The sequence below is a fragment of the Octodon degus genome, unplaced genomic scaffold, assembly GCF_000260255.1.
Source record: "Octodon degus isolate 3935 unplaced genomic scaffold, OctDeg1.0 scaffold00220, whole genome shotgun sequence".
In the NCBI taxonomy this organism is placed as follows: domain Eukaryota; kingdom Metazoa; phylum Chordata; class Mammalia; order Rodentia; family Octodontidae; genus Octodon; species Octodon degus.
The window spans coordinates 282,206-299,521 of NW_004524796.1; the positions used below are offsets into that span (position 1 = coordinate 282,206).

The following is a 17,316-nucleotide window of genomic DNA, read 5'->3' on the forward strand; positions in this document are numbered from 1 at the left end:
CCATCCTACCTAGACCAAGACGCCTAGAGGCAGAGCCTTCAGGGACATCTGCTTCTGTCCCCAAGTTTACAGAAGACATTGATTGGGTGTAGCCATGTGGAAACCATCATGCTGGAGACAAAATTCAAAGATAGTCACCTCTACATTGCAAGGCTGAAGTGAAAGTAGGGAGGAATGAGCCCCAAGAACTCCTTCACTCTTCTGTTAAATTTCCTTGAGTCTTAGTTTCTGCTGGGAAGAAAATAAGGGATTGTGGAGTTCACTCTTCTTTTCCTAAATGCATACTACCATGATATTTCCATTACTGTAATACTGAAGTTTGAACAATGCTAAAAGACCAAATTGAGTGAATCTCCCATGCAGCTTGACATGCGATAGATATGTATATTAACACACACACACACACACACACACACACATCTCTACTAGCACTTATGTGTGTAGTCAGCCTTCCCTTGCCTTCACTTAGAGGTTGGTGCTGCTGCTTTCTATTTGGAGAACAAATGAGGTGCATGTGAGTAAGAACTTTGTCTTTCATTTCCTAAAGCAGCCACTGGTTAGAACAATCATGCTGTCCTTGTACCCTCTTCAAACCTAGGGTACATTTGGATAACTTATTTGAATAACTGCATCAAACCACTTACTATTGTGAAAACTAAACCTTGTAAGGATCTTATTGGATTTCAAGAGTTAGATGAGGAAATGTCGAGGCATTATTACCATTGGAACACATCTTCAGTTGGTAGGTCAGTTGGATTTCAGATGTGTTGGGCTCAATGTTTGGCATTCAGAATACATTTCTCTTTAAAAATGATGTTTTAATTGGTAGTTGAGTCTTCAAGCCATCCCACAAGAAAACTCTACTTAAGCCACAGTATTTTTGATTCCATAAAACTGCATTTGCAATAAAAATAATAATATCCAGGACTGTGGCCATGAGTAAATTTTTTAAAAAAATTGAAAAAAATCATTGTGTTTAGTTCATTCTCTTGAATGTTCATGCTGAGGTGGAGATAGACTTAAGTAGAAATAAGAAAGTATGTGAAAGTTTTTTAGAGATTCTGAGAGGATATCTGGGACATTTCAAAGGCTTTAGAGCCTGTGGCACAGGTTCTTTGCAGTGAGTAACCAATAAAATGCTTCTAAGAAAATAGGATTTTTTTCATAAGTATGATGTTTTAGAAATCTGTGAGGGAGTTAGAAAGTCACAATGGAGAAAAACATCCTTTTCCACAGTAAGTGAGAATGAAACTATCAGGGAGGAAGAAGTTGACTGGAAACTGCGTATGAACCCAGGAGAAAAGGAAATTGTCTGACAGAGCATCTACTGAGTGGCTGACATGGAAAGCATGGTAGGAGAATCATGAAAACTCCTCAACTTCTGGAAGCTGTGGAGAAGGTTTCTTGAGGACAGGCCTGGAGTGGGTGTGGAGTAGTCCTGCAAGGCCTGGGAATTGTGGAGCTGGATGGCTAATGGACACAGAGGTTTCCCAAGTGCTGCCCACCTCTCTCTTCTCAGAAGGAAACTGTCGAGTAAATGCTCTTACTCAATGCCTCCATGTTCTAGGGTTGTAACAGAACACCTCACATGATCTAATTTATAAAAGACAGTTTATCTTGGCTTGTGGTTCTGTACACTGGAAAGTCCAGGAGCAGGAAGTTGGTGAGGAGCTCATGAAGTGGTCACGTGTTGGGCAAAAAAAGAAAAGCTCTCCCTCACAATGACCTGTGCTCACCATAGTAGCCCCTTCAAGGTCAAGGAGTCTCTCTTGGAGACCAGCATCAGTCCCTTCATGCATGCACAGCCCTCATGGATCTAACCATTCTGATGGTCTTTTCAATACACTTGGAGGCAGATTTAAACACTGGCTTTGGATAGGACAAATCACACTATAAATCATAACACAAATAGCAAGGATTTATACTGTAGTCCATTTGTTAAGTCCTGAAATTTAATTCTTGCCTTTATAAATACATTTCTGCCTCCCTGCTTCTTTTACTAAATTCATTTCCTTTGCTTATTACTAAAAAATGATTGATACATTTTTTAAAAAGCAGTTAACCTGATGGAAGTGTTTAAAATCTTAAAATTGATATTACAATTAAAAATTTCCTAGGCTTATTGTGTTGACAACAACAAATAATAATGTCAGAATTTTTCACTACTTTTTCATCTATATTTGAGACAAAGAAAGATTGTTTATCCTTGTTTCCTCTAGGAAGATATCAATTGCCAAGTAAACCAGTAGCATCCTCACCATGAAATTATTTAATATTTCTCACTTTTGTCTCATTGCTGGTACAAAATATCTGACATCCCAAATTAAGGAAGGAAAGGTTTATTTAGCTCACAGTTAGTGGAGGTTTCAGTCCATACTTGGCTGGCTCCAAGGCAGGATGGAACATGGAAGAGGGCAGCAGTTTTGGGGGGCAGAAAACAGTAGAAATGGCAAGAGAAAAAGGAGAGGAGCAGTGGCAGAGAACAAGTCAGTTTCCTTTCTTTATATTCACTCAGGCTATCTGTCTCAGGGTGAGTGTAGCACTCATGCCCATAATCCCAGCATTAGATCATAAATTAATTACAAATTCTAGAATCCCACCCATGACTACATGAGGTTATAGGAGGACATCTAAACATTTAAAACAAACCATAACAATATCTAAAGAGGCAAATAATTTTTCAAGTGTTCTGAATTGTTTATACCCACTTATATAAATATACTGATTATTTAAAATTTATTTACTAATAAGAGATTTTCTAGACTCTGGTAGTTCATATTAAAATATATGTGAAATGACACTGAGAATCATTGAGAATCTGAAAGTAATGTCATTTCAATTTTTCCATGAATTCAAAATTTCAACAATTTATGCATGGTTATGACTAGTTAATGGAAGCAGCAATTGCATCATAGTATAATCAGATCTTATATTTAAGTTTTACAGACTGAGGTTGTTTTGTGTTGTTTTTTAGGTAAGAAACCTAATGAAGTTGTAGTTGAAAAATTCATAGCCTTAGATTGATTTTTAATGAAAGTCTATGAGTAATTAAAAGAATAATTGAGCAGACACAATGCCAGGTGCCCAATCTATACCCCCACTTGGTTTACAGGAATCTGTCAACCTTGCAGGAAAGTTATCTGTCAGGAGTGCTCCAGTTCCTGTAAATAGTGGTTAAATTACCATAAAAAAAGTAACTCACAACCAACATGGTACACATTAAACAAGTTACCTAATATATATACAAACATATATAAATAGTGTCAGATATAAACTAAACATTACAGTCAGAGACAGAAGACTTCTGCTTGATCATGTGCTTCAAGAATCTACACTAAACTATAATACACATCAAATAGAGCAGGATATGGGAAGATTAAGTCCCTTAAATGTTTCATATTAACATTGGAAGATAATGTTTTGTAGTGAGCTACTACAAAAGATAGTCCTTAAAGACGGAGACCAAAGAAAGAAGACATGGGTGTCCTGGGGTCTGAGATAGTGGAGTCAGATGATTGTGCTGCTGGCTTGCAGCTACCAGGAGATTGCTGCCTTCTCCTTGAAGCTGTTTTCTGAGGACATCTGATTTGCAAAGCTTTATTTTCCTGTTCATACAAATGTAACATTTTCAAGAGCTTATGCTAATTTGTTTCCTTCCTCTCAGAAAGAACCTAAGCCAGTACTGAATCTTCATCTGGATGGGGTCAACTCTTTGGATGTGGCAGGTTTTGGGTTTTTCTGTAGCACTGAGGAATGAACCTCTGTTGTTTGTACTGAGACACATCCTTCCTCCTTTTAAAATGTTTCATTTTGAGTCAGGGTCTCACTAAGCTGTCAAGCTGGTTAGTAGCCATAATCCTCCTGCCCCAGACCTCCAGAATTCTGGGATTATAAGAGTGCAACAAATCCCTGGCTTTCAGGTCTTATCTCAGGCTCCTTCTGGGACCTGCACTTTAATAACCCCTTTTCCAGGTGATTTGAATGCATTGTAGGGGATCAAGGCTCTGGATTTCTCTATGAGCTTCACTATAGTGGTATCCTCATGGCATGGAGTCAACCTTTGGTAAATTCTCATATTTTACCACTTGCTCTTGGTGCCAGCTGGAAGATCCCACTTGGCCAATGATCCTAAAAACAACATTTGGTACCAATTCTCCAAAGCATAACATATCTACTTATTTATGATTTTGGCTTAACAGCTATTAGACAAACCATGTGTAGAAGGTGGATAGACAAATAGGCTGAATAAATGACAGGTTAATATGAGCAGCAAAACTAAGAGAATATTAAGTTTTCTAGGAATGATAGTTCTAAATTACATTTGGCACTTTATAGAACTAAAAGAAAAGGTCTGGTCAGTGATTATTGAAGGAACTTTCAGTTATTTATTTTTCTAAAAAATCAAGGCACAATTTTCATCTTTCTCTTACCAAAAAAAAAAAAAAAAACCAACAACAATAACAACAACAACAACAACAACAACAAAACTGGCAGGACTGGATTCCTACCTTTATATCCTGAGGGTTGATATCAGGGTTTGTTTGACACTGCAGAGGTCCCAAAGTTTGAATATGAAAAATATAGAGAAGAAACTCATCCCGTGCAGAGAATGGCCAACCAACTTCTAAAAGGGTGTCGCTGATGGTGCTTGGTCCAATATTGTGCAGCTGCAAGCAAGTGACAAATTACGAAATGGGAGGAAGATGAAATTCAACTCTACACATGCTGGACTTGTTTCACAATGTATCTATTATTGTGGTTAAGTCATCAGAATTATGAGTACTAATAAGAAAAAGAATAAGAAAATGAGCAGGTTCATAGTGATCCTACTGTTTTCAGCCTCCCGAGCCCTAGGATTATAGGTGTGCACTACCACACCAGGTCTCAGTGGCCAGTTCAGCTGAGAGCCCAAGGGCAGGGCTAGTGTGGCCTGTGGTACCAGGGATCAAGCCCTAGTCCCTGCGCTTGCCTAAATAGGTACTTAGTCTGCTGGATTATCTTTCCTGCCCATGGCAAGAAGAGCTTAGAAAACAGGATGTGCCAATGTTTTGAGAAGACTCCAGTCTGAAGAGCTCTCCAAGTGGTTTGCTCCATAAAGATAACACAGTTTGATCACGTTTCTACAAAAATCTTGGGACTAGAGTGTTTCTTTTGTCATATTTTTGAATATTTGCATATATATCAAGAGACTCCAATGTAAAGGCAAATTCCACTAATGTTTCATACATACTGTATGCACATACCCTGAAGGTCATCTTACACAGTATTTTTAATGTGTTATTTTGCATAACGATCCATAACATGAGACCAGATATGGAATATTCCACTCATAGCATTGTGTCACTGCCCAAATATGTTTTGGAGTTTAAAGCACAATTCCTCCTTTCTAATTAAGGATGCTTAACCTGAGTTACTTTTGTCTATTTACCATAACTTTATATTAATTTAATAATAGTACTAGAAATGAAATTTTTAACTATATGCTTCAGAACTCAGCAACTATTTATTTCCTTTGGAATCTGCCTTTTCTTGACTACTGACTTGTCAATTGCAACCATATGTGATGCACTCTCTTTCATCCCCTGGAAAACTAGACATTCATCAAGTGCCAAAGCCCATCTGGGCTTGGTGCAGTTCACTTCCAGGGTGTCTAAAAACTGTGCTCCTTCTGTTTTAATCGCAAATCTCAAGGCAAGAAGGCTCACATCTCATAAAGGGATGAACAATTTACATGTATGAATCACATACTCACAGTGCATAAAACAGTGAGCCGAAAACACTGTATATGTTTATATTAATTGTGGATTTTAAAATTCACATTCAAAATTGGCAGGGATCTTTTGCTCTCCCACAGTTGTGACAATTACCATGAAATATATATACATAAAATATATATATTTGCTTATTAAATGACCTATCAAAAAGGTATTGGTACCAAGAATTGAACTCACTAACTCACAGTCTCAAATTTGCCAGGCAGATTCTGCAGCTTCCCTGGCCCTGACATTGTATAATTGAAGACGTGAAATTAATATGTAACTTTTATAATCAATTTATGCTAAGCTTAGAAGCAGAACTACTTTAAGTATGATTGAATAAGAAAAAAATAAAAATTTATTTTGAGGAGCTGGGGAGATGGCTCAGTAGAATAAGCATTTGCCTGGCAAGTTCAAGGGCCTGAGTTCAATCCCCAGTTCAGAAAAAAAAAAAAAAGAAAAGAAAAAAAGAAAAGAAAAGAAAATTTTGAAGAAAGTATAGTAATAATTGATTGACATTAGAAATGGTACACATTTAGCAGACTGAGATGACATGTATTCAAGCATGATTTTTGTGAATTCTTTTGTCATTGATTTCCAGTTTCATTGTACTATGGCCACATAGTATATCCATGGGATGGTTTCAATTCCTCTGTATTTATTTAAACATATTTTTTGGACAATATGTTTTGCAGAACATATCATGTGAAGCTGAGAAAAATGTGTATTCTGATGTTTTAGGTGGATCACTGTACAGACATCTATCAAGTCCATTTGTTCACAGATTTGTTTTAATTCTGATATTTCTTTGTTGATTATTTTTATCTAATTGATCTATCTATTTCTGAAAGTGGGATAGTAAATACCTATACTACAAAAAAAAGAATCAGAATATTTTTACAAACTTTAAAGTCTCATTTGACTGCCTTACTAATTAATGGATTCTTTCAAATCTCAGAATACATCATGCATTTCTAAACTGGGTCATGTACCTGCAAAGTAAAATTATTATTTCTCAGTCATGCACTCATCTTATACACACATTTTCCCATACAATAGAAAAACATTTATTAATCTTTCCATCAAGTGCCTTGGAGTTAGTGAGCTTCAGCTTAAGAAACAGGTGAGGCTTAGAGATATCTGAAAATGCAGGAAAAATTGAAAGAAAGCCAGGGAAGCAAGTCATTTTTGTGTATGGGTAGTCCAAATTTTACAGAAAGCATAAAAGGACTTTGCATAAAAGATGAGCAGTACAAGATGAAATGTTTCTTATGATGTAATGGCTCCCACCACTGAGAAGCAAGTGACTGTGAGCGCTAGCACCACCCACTGCGATAGGAGAACATAATAACAGGAACCTAGGCAGTACATATTGGACCTTGGACTGATGTTTTAAAAGATGTTACATGATCAGTTAGTACAAAGCAGAGGTATGAAGTCCTAACACAGTTTAAACATAGATGGCACCTACCTCATAAATATGTTCCACCAGTGGCCCAACTTCTTCTTCTCTGTGTGGCTCCTTTTCTGGTTCCCAGTTATGAATCGGAAGAACAACTTGCGGAGGGTGGGATACCCTGGAATATGGAATGGCTGATTAATTGCTGATATGGGCCTAGGTAAGGATATTTCACCACAGTGTACACTGATAGCAGGAGAAACACGTGGCTCTCTATAGATTTGAGAACTTATTGTCTGCATAGAAAAAGTACAGGAACTGATGTTTAGCAAAATGACTACAATGATAAGGCAACATCTTCCCTTGTATGCTCCTAATTAGTGGTCTTTAGCTCAAATGGGCTCTTTTATGTCATCTCATTTCTTGATCACTAGGGGGCAGAGCAGAGTGCTGCTCTTGAGATAAATAATTTAACGTACCACATAAAACTAAATATGTCTACCTACTCTGTGTTTGTGTGGAAACCGTCGTGTGTATGGGCTGCATAAACCCCGTCTAATCCACATAAAGAATTGAGACTTTTTGCGTATGTGGATAAATATCTAGTAATTCTGTATGTTGATACGTTTAATATCTAGTTGTAAAGAAATATAGTTTCTCCTTAAAGATTTCAGAATAGAAAAGTGGCCATCATATATCTCTTCTTATATTTCTTTGACTTTCTATTAGTGCAACCAGAGCTCTCCTGAGAGCAGGCAAAAAGCTAAACTAAATAAAGCAGGATATTGTGCTGGAGTTGTCTTTGAGAGAACTCAAGGGTGAGAAAGAGTTTAATGGTATTACCCTGTAGGTTAGATGGTACTATTATGTATTAAGTTGGAGATTAACAATACATGGATATATTTTTTCTGTAATGCACACACTGAGAACACTGGAATGAATAAAATTAATTATGTAGCATTAGTCCATGTTAAAAGCAGACTATAAACCAAATAGTTGTTCAGATAAATCATAAAAAGAATAATTTGACCAAAAAAACAATGCCTTATAGGAGTTTTCAGGTACACGTGGATGCTTCAAAGAATTCCTAGGCCTTTGGCTAAAAGTAAATTTTACAGAAAACATGTCTTGCAGCAATTAAATATCTTAAATGTCTTGTAGGGCTATCCAGTAATTATTGCATTCTCCTGACACTTCGGAGTTACCATTTTTCTCCACCTCTGGTAACCTCCTTCTGAAGCAGAAAGTGTAAAATTTATTGTGTCAAATTCATGTTGGCATGTCTCTATTGACTCATCAGGAAAACTGTGATGCACTCTAGGTTGTACACCAAAAGTGATTGGAAATATCTCAAATGCTTGTGGTCAAAGTTAATTCAGCTCCACTGTTTTTCTGAAAAGTGGGTGGGAGAAGTATATTTGAAAATGGTCAGCCCACAGAAATGCTACTAAATTATAAAGCCCTTCAGATACAGCCTTCACATTTTACCTGGTGAATAAAACTCTGGGTCACAGCTGTGTGTGCCAACTCCTCAGAATGCTCGAGCTTTCTACTGGCTTGTCATTGTGCAGTTCTATTTTCCTACTGGATTTGATTAAATTATATTCAGCTCAAATGTGCAGCGCATGGTAAGAGGAGGACACAATGTGGCAGGTTGCCTTCATTAGATGCAACCCACAGAGCATGGATGTTCTTTCCCACAGAGCTTTGCTCAGTTCCCTACCCAGATCTTCACTTCATCCTCCCCCTGGTTACCAAGGAGGCCCATGCTCAGCATCCTTTATCCACTAGAAAGTGCAAAGAGATATTGTTTAAGCATAGAGAAGAACTAGAAAAGAAGCTGCATACATTTCCCCTGCAAACTCTTGCTCTTATGGTCCTCAATCATGTATGACTGGTGATAAATTCTCTAGGATCATAGAATTACACATCTTTAGACCCTGACAGGTATTGTCGAGTCAATATAATAAAAAATAACTCTTTGTACAAAGAAGTGGTTGGTCAGTTACAGGAAAGGATTAAAGCAGTGTTTTCCTAAGAGCTTTTACTATGTTTATAATATGCTATGTATTCTAGGGGGGGCCTAAGTTGCAGCAATAGTTGGTGAACACAATTTAAAAATTTCCTGGCACAGTTCTAAAGCAAAATCAGACAGGCATTTATGAAGAGATATAATTTATCACAAGACACAACAAAAATCTTTAGAAGAATATGGTTCACAATTCTCAGCTATTTACCTGTTGAAGAGGATTTAGATATGGGGTGAATCATGATACAGAATGACTTCCAACTAACTCAGTGATGCACTAAATTGGTAAATGTGTTTTAGAAAGAAGGAAGCAAGCCAGCAAGAAAGGATATAATCAGCTAACTTGCTTGGTATTAACAGTCTGTGCAGTAATGTAACCATCGCTACTGAATTGCTCTCTCCTAAGATAGAAGATGGAGCATCCTTCATTGGGACCCTCGGGTGACAAAAACATTGGGGTATTGTTAATGGTAACTTTGAGGCTTTGGGAAGAAGCAAGAAACTTTGTATTTTTTCTAATTAAATTTTATTGAGATAATTGTAGATTCATACATGTTTATAATAAATTGTATGTGGTGATCTCATCTACCCTCTAACAAGCTTCCCTAATGGTGACATTTTACAAAACCAAGATGTGGTATTTTGTATATCAAAACCAGAATATTGACATTGATGTAGTCAAGGTACAAATCATTTCCTTGACTTCAAAGATGGCCTTTTATAGCTATATTTACTTCCCTCCATCCTTGTTCCCTCCTCGTTTCTTGGCAACCACTAATCAGCCTTTCTCTTCTATAGTTCTGTCATTTCAATATTGTTATATAAATGGAAACGTATTTTATGTAATCTTTGGGCACTCTGTATCATTCTGTGGAAATCCATCAGGCTGATCCAGCTGTCAATAGGCTATTCCTTTTTATCAAGTGACACTTGGTGCTGTGGGTATATCACAGTTCACTTACTGTTCACCCACTGAAGGACACTGGGGATGCCTGCAGCTTGGGAATGTTACAAATATTTTTATGAACATTAATGAAGAGGATTTCATGTGAAATTAAGTTTAAATTTTCCTGAAATAAAGTTTATTTTTTGGAATGAAGGTATCAGATTTTTGCTGGAAGGAAGTTCAAATCTGAAGAGTTAAAACTATGGTGTGAATCCTATTTTCCAAGGCCATGAATCACAAGTTGCAAGACTGTCACTCACTGTCTGGAGCCATGGTAAGGGTCTCTGCCGGGGGCAGAACTCTGACTCCTGCAGGCCTTGGTTATTCATGATTGTGATCTCTCCTAATCCAAAGCTATTCAACAGTGATTATGTTTCTTTCTATTTAATCTGTCTGTCTGTCTGTCTGTCTGTCTGTCTGTCTGTCTGTCTGTCTATCTTCCATCATCTATCATCTGTTCGGGAGATAGGTGTACGCAGTGCTGCCTCTGATGGCCAATTTTACTCCTTACACATCTACTTTCACCCTTTGTGCTAGCAGATGACATGTAAATTGTCTCAAAGACAATGTTTATGTTATTTATCTATGAAACAAAAGCAATGGTTTTCAGTATTTTCTCCACACAAAACATCCATATTTGTTTATATTTAATCTATAAAATAGCAGTAAGTTAAGAAAAATACACTGTGTCAAATAATGCATGTTAAAGTACATCCAAATGAACACACTGGCTAAGAAAAAAGAATTTTTTTTTTTACTTCATGGAGTTTATATACCAATAAATTGGACTTTAAAAACAAATCCCCCGACTCCATAAGCTGTGAAAAGATACCTTTCGTATGTCTGATAGAATAGCATCTAAATTCTTGAATAAAAATGCATTTTTATGCACTAGCAAGTAAAAAATAATCATCTTAGGAGAAATATGTACAAAATTTAACAAATATTATTTATTCTTCATCAATAGGAAGAATAAAGAGTCACAGAATATACTTGAAAAAGTCTCAATTTTGATTAGAAATTAGGGAAGTATACATTAATCATCACCTATATACTATTTCTTAACTATAATACAGGCTTAAAATTAGAAACAGGACTATTATAAGACTTAGTTGATAATATAAAGCAAAAGAAACTTACATCCAGTTCTTGTGGGAGTATAATTTGCTATAACAATTTAAAAAAAGATTTTGGAGTTATTCAGCAAAGTTAAATGGTGTAAACACTCTGATCTGAAATTTCACCTTTTAGCTGCACTTGATGTTGATTTACTTATATAGTGGAAAATATGCATGAAAAACATTGCAAAAATGAAAAAAATTGCAAATTTTCACTGAGTGGAATGGATGAATTTTTGTACAATATATATATATATATATATATATATATATATATAATTTCAGGTTAAGTGAAACAATCAGATGCAAAAGCTTAGAAATTGTATTGTTTTTCTTATATGAGAAAACAAAAATATAAATAAAGAGCAAACTAAAAGATAGAACAGAGGAAATGGGGAGATAGCTCTTTGGAGAAAGGAAAAAGAGTCAAGAGATGGAGGGAAAGCAGAGGAGGGGACGGGAGTGAAGAAAGAATTGAGATGTATCAAGTACATGAACCAACTCCCCATGAGGCATGTGACCATGGTGTACTATAAATATTTATTTACTAATAAAATGTTACAATTGAAAAAAAGGATGTTAACACAGCTCATGAGGAAAAAATGATGTGCTAACATGGAGTGGCACATAGAAGACACCAACAAATGCTAGGTAATTTATTATTATTTTCCAGTCCACTAGGGTGAGCCTCACTAGTTCTCAGGCAGCAAGGAAGAGCCTTCTGTGACAGCCTCACAGGACAGGAGTCAGAGACCTATGCAGACAATGCAAAACTACAGTTGTCCCAGAGAGGAATGATGGCCACATAGGACCACAGGACCTGTGGGAAAGGAAGGGAACCAGAATTCTGGAACCCTGGGGACAATTTAGTCCAAAATGCTTATTGACATTTTAAATAAAGTCTTCATTTTTCTTTTTTCTAAAGAAAGCAGAATTGGAATAACAAAATTGGTGATGTCTACCTTTGTGTGTGAGAGGGATTTCTGATCTCCTTTCTCAGGTATGGATATTCCAGCTGGTTGTCCTTCCAAGCCTTTTCCTTGAGCACTTTCCTCCTGCCTCTTAATAGAGAGACCAAGGGGAAAGGATACGGAATGTAGATCCCATGCACCCTTCCAAATAAGAGCTATTGATTAAACCCAAGATATTGTAGGGTGAGGCTAAAGGATCATTATGCTAAAATAATTATTTGGAAAAGTGAGGTTTTATTTTTCAGGCACTCATTGTGTTTGTTGATTTCACTAGCTTCTCATCAACTACTTTTTTATAGTTTCATTGTGGAGCTATCAGTTTGGTGGCTTAATGATCTCTTGTTATTCTCAGAGCTAATTAATAAACAGGGTTGATTATACTTTCTGATAGAAGCTGGGATGAAAAGAACGAAAACTAATAACCAGAAAGAACTGTGAACTCTAATGCAAAAAGAATATTCTGTACAGATTTTACTCGTATTCTATAAGGCTTTATATAAGGAGGATGATTATTATGCTATTGATGTGCCTTGTTTATTACTTACCCTCTTATTTCTACTTGAGCAACAGCAGTGATGTTGATTTGCAAACTCACAAAATTGCTGTCTGGATTGTCCTTGTTGGAACTAAAACATAATGAAACATAGTTTAAATATATTTTTTCAGTTGTGATGCACATCATGATCATGAAAACATTCTGTATATCACAATCAAAACATATTTATAACCTGGTAGTTTTGGAAAACAATAGTATATTCATTCTACAAAATCACAACCATTTGTCCAGGGAAATGTTAAGATGGTTTATTATCAGCAGGAATAAAATATTTCCTATCAGGAGACCATTCATCTGGAAATACAATAGATTGCTGGAGATGCTGACACTTTTTAATTTCAATGGCTAAATGAAAAAGACAACAAGCTGAGTTCATTTTCTGGCTTGTATCATAAACAAATTCCTCAACATCTCTGCACATCATGTTCATGGCCCATCAAACAGGGACTGACAGTACAGTCAACTCCTGATTTTCCATGCTAATGAAGAGGAGACCTGGCATGGATAATCCAGAACAGCACATAATTGAAAAAACATTTGCATTTGACTGTGCAAAGCATCATACTATACATTGTTTGGGGAGCAATCTTATTTTCCTCATGGCTTATTTCTTAAGTTAATATTAAAACAAGAGTACATTTACTGCATACTCAGTGGCTGTCTAGGGTGTTGAGTGGGTGCAAATTAGAAACATAGGAAACGGCATGAAGATACAAGACCCAAAGAGGCTGGACGGTACATCAACAGGCAACCTGAGATGATGTGAGTCTTCGTGAAACGCATCAAGAGTCTCAAGTTGGAAAGTGTGTGGTCAATATTATTTGCTTGCACAATGGCAAAATTATTTTTAAGTTCAGTGTTTCACTCCCTCAAGCAAATATAATTAGATATGAAATTTAACTTTTAAAAGTGCATATGTTAGGCAATCAATGCTATCAGAAAAATCAATTATACCTCCCAAGTGGTTCAGGTAGTGACTGCATCTTGGATGCAGGTGCTACATTATCTGCCATTTCTGTCCCTCTGTGTATTCCTCAGAGTTATCTACAGGATCAAACAACATTTAATACACAAGCATATAGCCACGTTGCCACTTCAGACCTTGTTTAGATCCAGGTCTCCTTAAGAGAAGAAAGCCTCCTCTTTGACACAAAACCCTGTTTGGATTCACCATATAAGCTCTAGTACCCTGATAGTGGGAACAGGCTAGCTTCACAGATTTTTAAACTTTCTGAAGTTCTCAAATGAGGGCTGTAAAGGATCTGATCAAAATCTGCTGTCAAAGGAGTCAGAGGTAGAATTGTTCCCACAGTATTCTAGCAAAACCCTAGTTGATTGCATATACTGATAAGGCAACTTAAACTGCAAACATACAGGAAAGATAGAAACAGGAAAGTATAAAGGCCATTTCCTGTCAGGGAGTACTTACCAAATGCTGACCTTGTGACAGTCCCCAGGGATCTGTTCACCAAAGTCTGAACCCCAGATTCCAGGTCATTTCATTTGACTATTATTAAATATTGACAAAAACTCTCTCTGTCTCTCTCCTGTTTGTCTTTCATTTTCTCTCCCTTCCTTCCTTCCTTCCTTCCTTCCTTCCTTCCTTCCTTCCTTCCTTCCTTCCTTCCTTCCTTCCTTTCTTCCTTTCCTTCCTTCTTTTTTTCTCTTTCTTTTAATGGCATCATTCAAAATTCCAACCATTGACAAATAATTCCACTTGTTACAGACTTAATGGTGGTAAATACATTATGAATACTTATCTAGTTTGCAAATTTAAATCTAGTTGCTCAGCAAATCAACCAGATTTTGTACTATTTCCAGCTTGCTATTGCTTTGCATAAATGCATATTAGAATTATGAAAATGGGTTTTATTTAACTATTTGCATAATGATTCTATTGCCTCTTGACACAATTTCCATTACTCACAACAGCCTGAAAACATCAATGTCAGACACTGAAGTAATCTTAGTGTCTGAATGTCAGAGGAAGACAGTAGAGGTAGAATTGCTGAAATGCACCAAGAGCAGTGGCACCTAGACTTAGAGTCTAGAACTGGTTGGATAATTAGAATTAGCGCCTGTCACCTAGATGTGCTACAACACTTGCTACAGCCTGCTGGTGCTGTCAATAAATCTCTGGTATGCTGTACAATTTAGATGTTTCCTTGACTTGTTTCTTGGAAGGAAAACTCCCTCATTAATGTCACTGCTCCATTCCAATTAGCTATCTATCACCAGAGGCTAAGCTTTTTTAAAAAAACTTCTTGTATGTATGTATGTGTGTATGTATGTATATGTGCATTTGTTTGTTTGTTACAGGGTCTTGCTACACAGCTCGGTCTCGTAGTGATCCTCCTGTCTCAGCTTCCCCAGTGTTGGGATTACAGGTAAATACCACCATGCCTGGATCAGTGGCCAGCCGGGGAGGCCAAGGGGAGTCTCGGAACAGCATATAGTACTGGGGATCAAGCCAGGGTCTCTGAGCCTGCCAGGCAGGTGCCTTAGACTGCTGAGCTATCTCTCAGCTAAGACTGAGCTATTTATGCTGTTGGTGCTTGTTCCATGCAAGGAAAGATGACTTTCCTCTAGTATATCCTATTTTGTACATTAAGGATAGACATGTGTTTCACCTTATTATTTTAATGCCCTTTGCTTTTTCCTATTGTTTTCTATTTTCTTTTTGTTTTCTGTGGTCTGTGAAAAGTCAACTAAGACAATACCCTGCTCACTGCAGCACTGCTGAGGAAGCAACTTCAAGGGTGATCCTCCAAGCCTGTCTGCACGCGAGAAGTGCAGTGTGAGACCTGTTTCACCCAGGGAGGAAAATGTGTGTGTCACACAGAGAAAGAGCATTCCATGCTAATATTTGGTAACAGGAAAGACTTTTAATTTATTAATATATAAAGCCCATTTTTCTTTTGGCTTCTATTTATGGAACAGAACACTCAATGTAGGCAATGGAAAGCAATGTATAGTTGTAAGAGTTTAGACATTAGAGTTTATTTTTGACTTGAATACATTTAAAATGAATCTAAAACTACCCATCAAAATCCTTATTCGCATCTTTAAAGGCTGCTAGCAGAGCATACAGATAAGTGATCACTTTCCAAACATCTTAGTATTTGAGTTTTAAAAGCATTCGCAAACATCTTTACCTCTATAATGCATTTTTTGAGAGTTTTATACTTGTGTTCCAGTTCTTTCTACATTTCCACATTTTTATATTGCTAAAATAATGTTAAATAGTTATAAGTAGACTAAAATATAATGATGAGTCATTTTTATCAAGGTAAACATTTAAAATGTGGTCATTTTTGATTTGAATCCAATTCAGCCCTTAGTTACTAATTCATTATTTTAAGTGATGTTGTACAAGATGGACACGGAGATGGAATTTAGACCATTACTTAGTATCTTTTCTGGTTAACTACTACTTGTGTTTTTCTTTTATTTATAACAACACTTAAAACAAAAAGAAAATATTGATGAATAGGTGTACCATCTTTGTACTCGACTTTCTTTTTTAAAAAAAGCTCATGCATTCTATGAGAGATGACATTTTCTTCTAAATGATACAAATCTTCCTGTCAGTACAATGCGACGGAAAATGATGGCGCCAAATAGAAGCTTCACACTGCTGTACAGGGTGACAGTAGTCCTTCACTTTGGCATTTTAACCTTGTCAACGTAGTAATACAAACAAGATTTCCAAAAATGCAAATGTTTAGGGCTATGTGAGTTTTTGGGCTAAAACATATTTCTGTAGGTGTGATAAACTAATTTAATAATCTTTTGATAAAATAAAGAGCTATTATAAATTCATTCAATAATTCATTCTGTTTGCATCTCCTTGCTAATTTGGATGGAGTAAAAATGTTTCAAAAATCCAGAAGAAATTATTTAAGCTAAATGCAACGAGAAAAAAACTAGGCGAGGTCAGAAAATGATACCTAAGCTAAGTCAGAAAGCTTTTCTTCCTCAGGAAATTGGAGAAGAGGCAGTTTGTGACACAGATTAGTTTTAAAATCTACCATATTCTTATTGCATTATGCATTTTTTAAAATCCTAGAGTCTTCATTGATGTAGCTATAAAAAGTAATGTGGTGCACAGAGTAATTATTCTAGAAGTCACCACAGTGTGGTTACACACCCTACAAGATATTAAGATAAATTTAGAGATTGGCAATGTTGCATTTGTGCTGGAAAATCAGGTTGTAGATACAGAAAAGATGGCACTCCCATCTTTTCTGGACTTAGAGCAAGGGTTCAAATAATGATGGAAGATTTTCATTTGCTGTCTAGATCAGTGCTCTGCAAACTCTTTAAGCTGGAGACTGCACACGGTATAACCACATCCCAGGACATCTTGCCAGCACATTGACATTTACCTGAATGGAACATTTCATAAACTGTTTAAATTCTATTCCATTCTATTTCCTTTTCTTTTCACATGGGTCTAGAGCTCAAAAGCTCTGGCCCCAGCACTCCTCGCTACTCTGTGGGTCTTCTTGCATGGAACATATTAGTTAGGACTGTGAAGG

At 36.5% G+C, this 17,316-nt stretch overlaps 1 protein-coding gene across 1 annotated transcript in view; it reads right to left on the bottom strand.

Moving 5' to 3' along the window:
- The window catches only part of Itga8 (integrin subunit alpha 8), a 227,371-nt gene that overhangs the window by 51,374 nt on the left and 158,681 nt on the right, over positions 1-17,316 (bottom strand). Inside the window, exons 23-25 of the mRNA XM_012517847.2 lie at positions 12,765-12,845; positions 7,228-7,333; positions 4,509-4,667 (exon numbers count right to left, since the gene is read on the bottom strand). Coding sequence (XP_012373301.2) covers positions 4,509-4,667; positions 7,228-7,333; positions 12,765-12,845 — 346 coding nt within the window. The remainder of the gene's footprint in view (positions 1-4,508; positions 4,668-7,227; positions 7,334-12,764; positions 12,846-17,316) is intronic.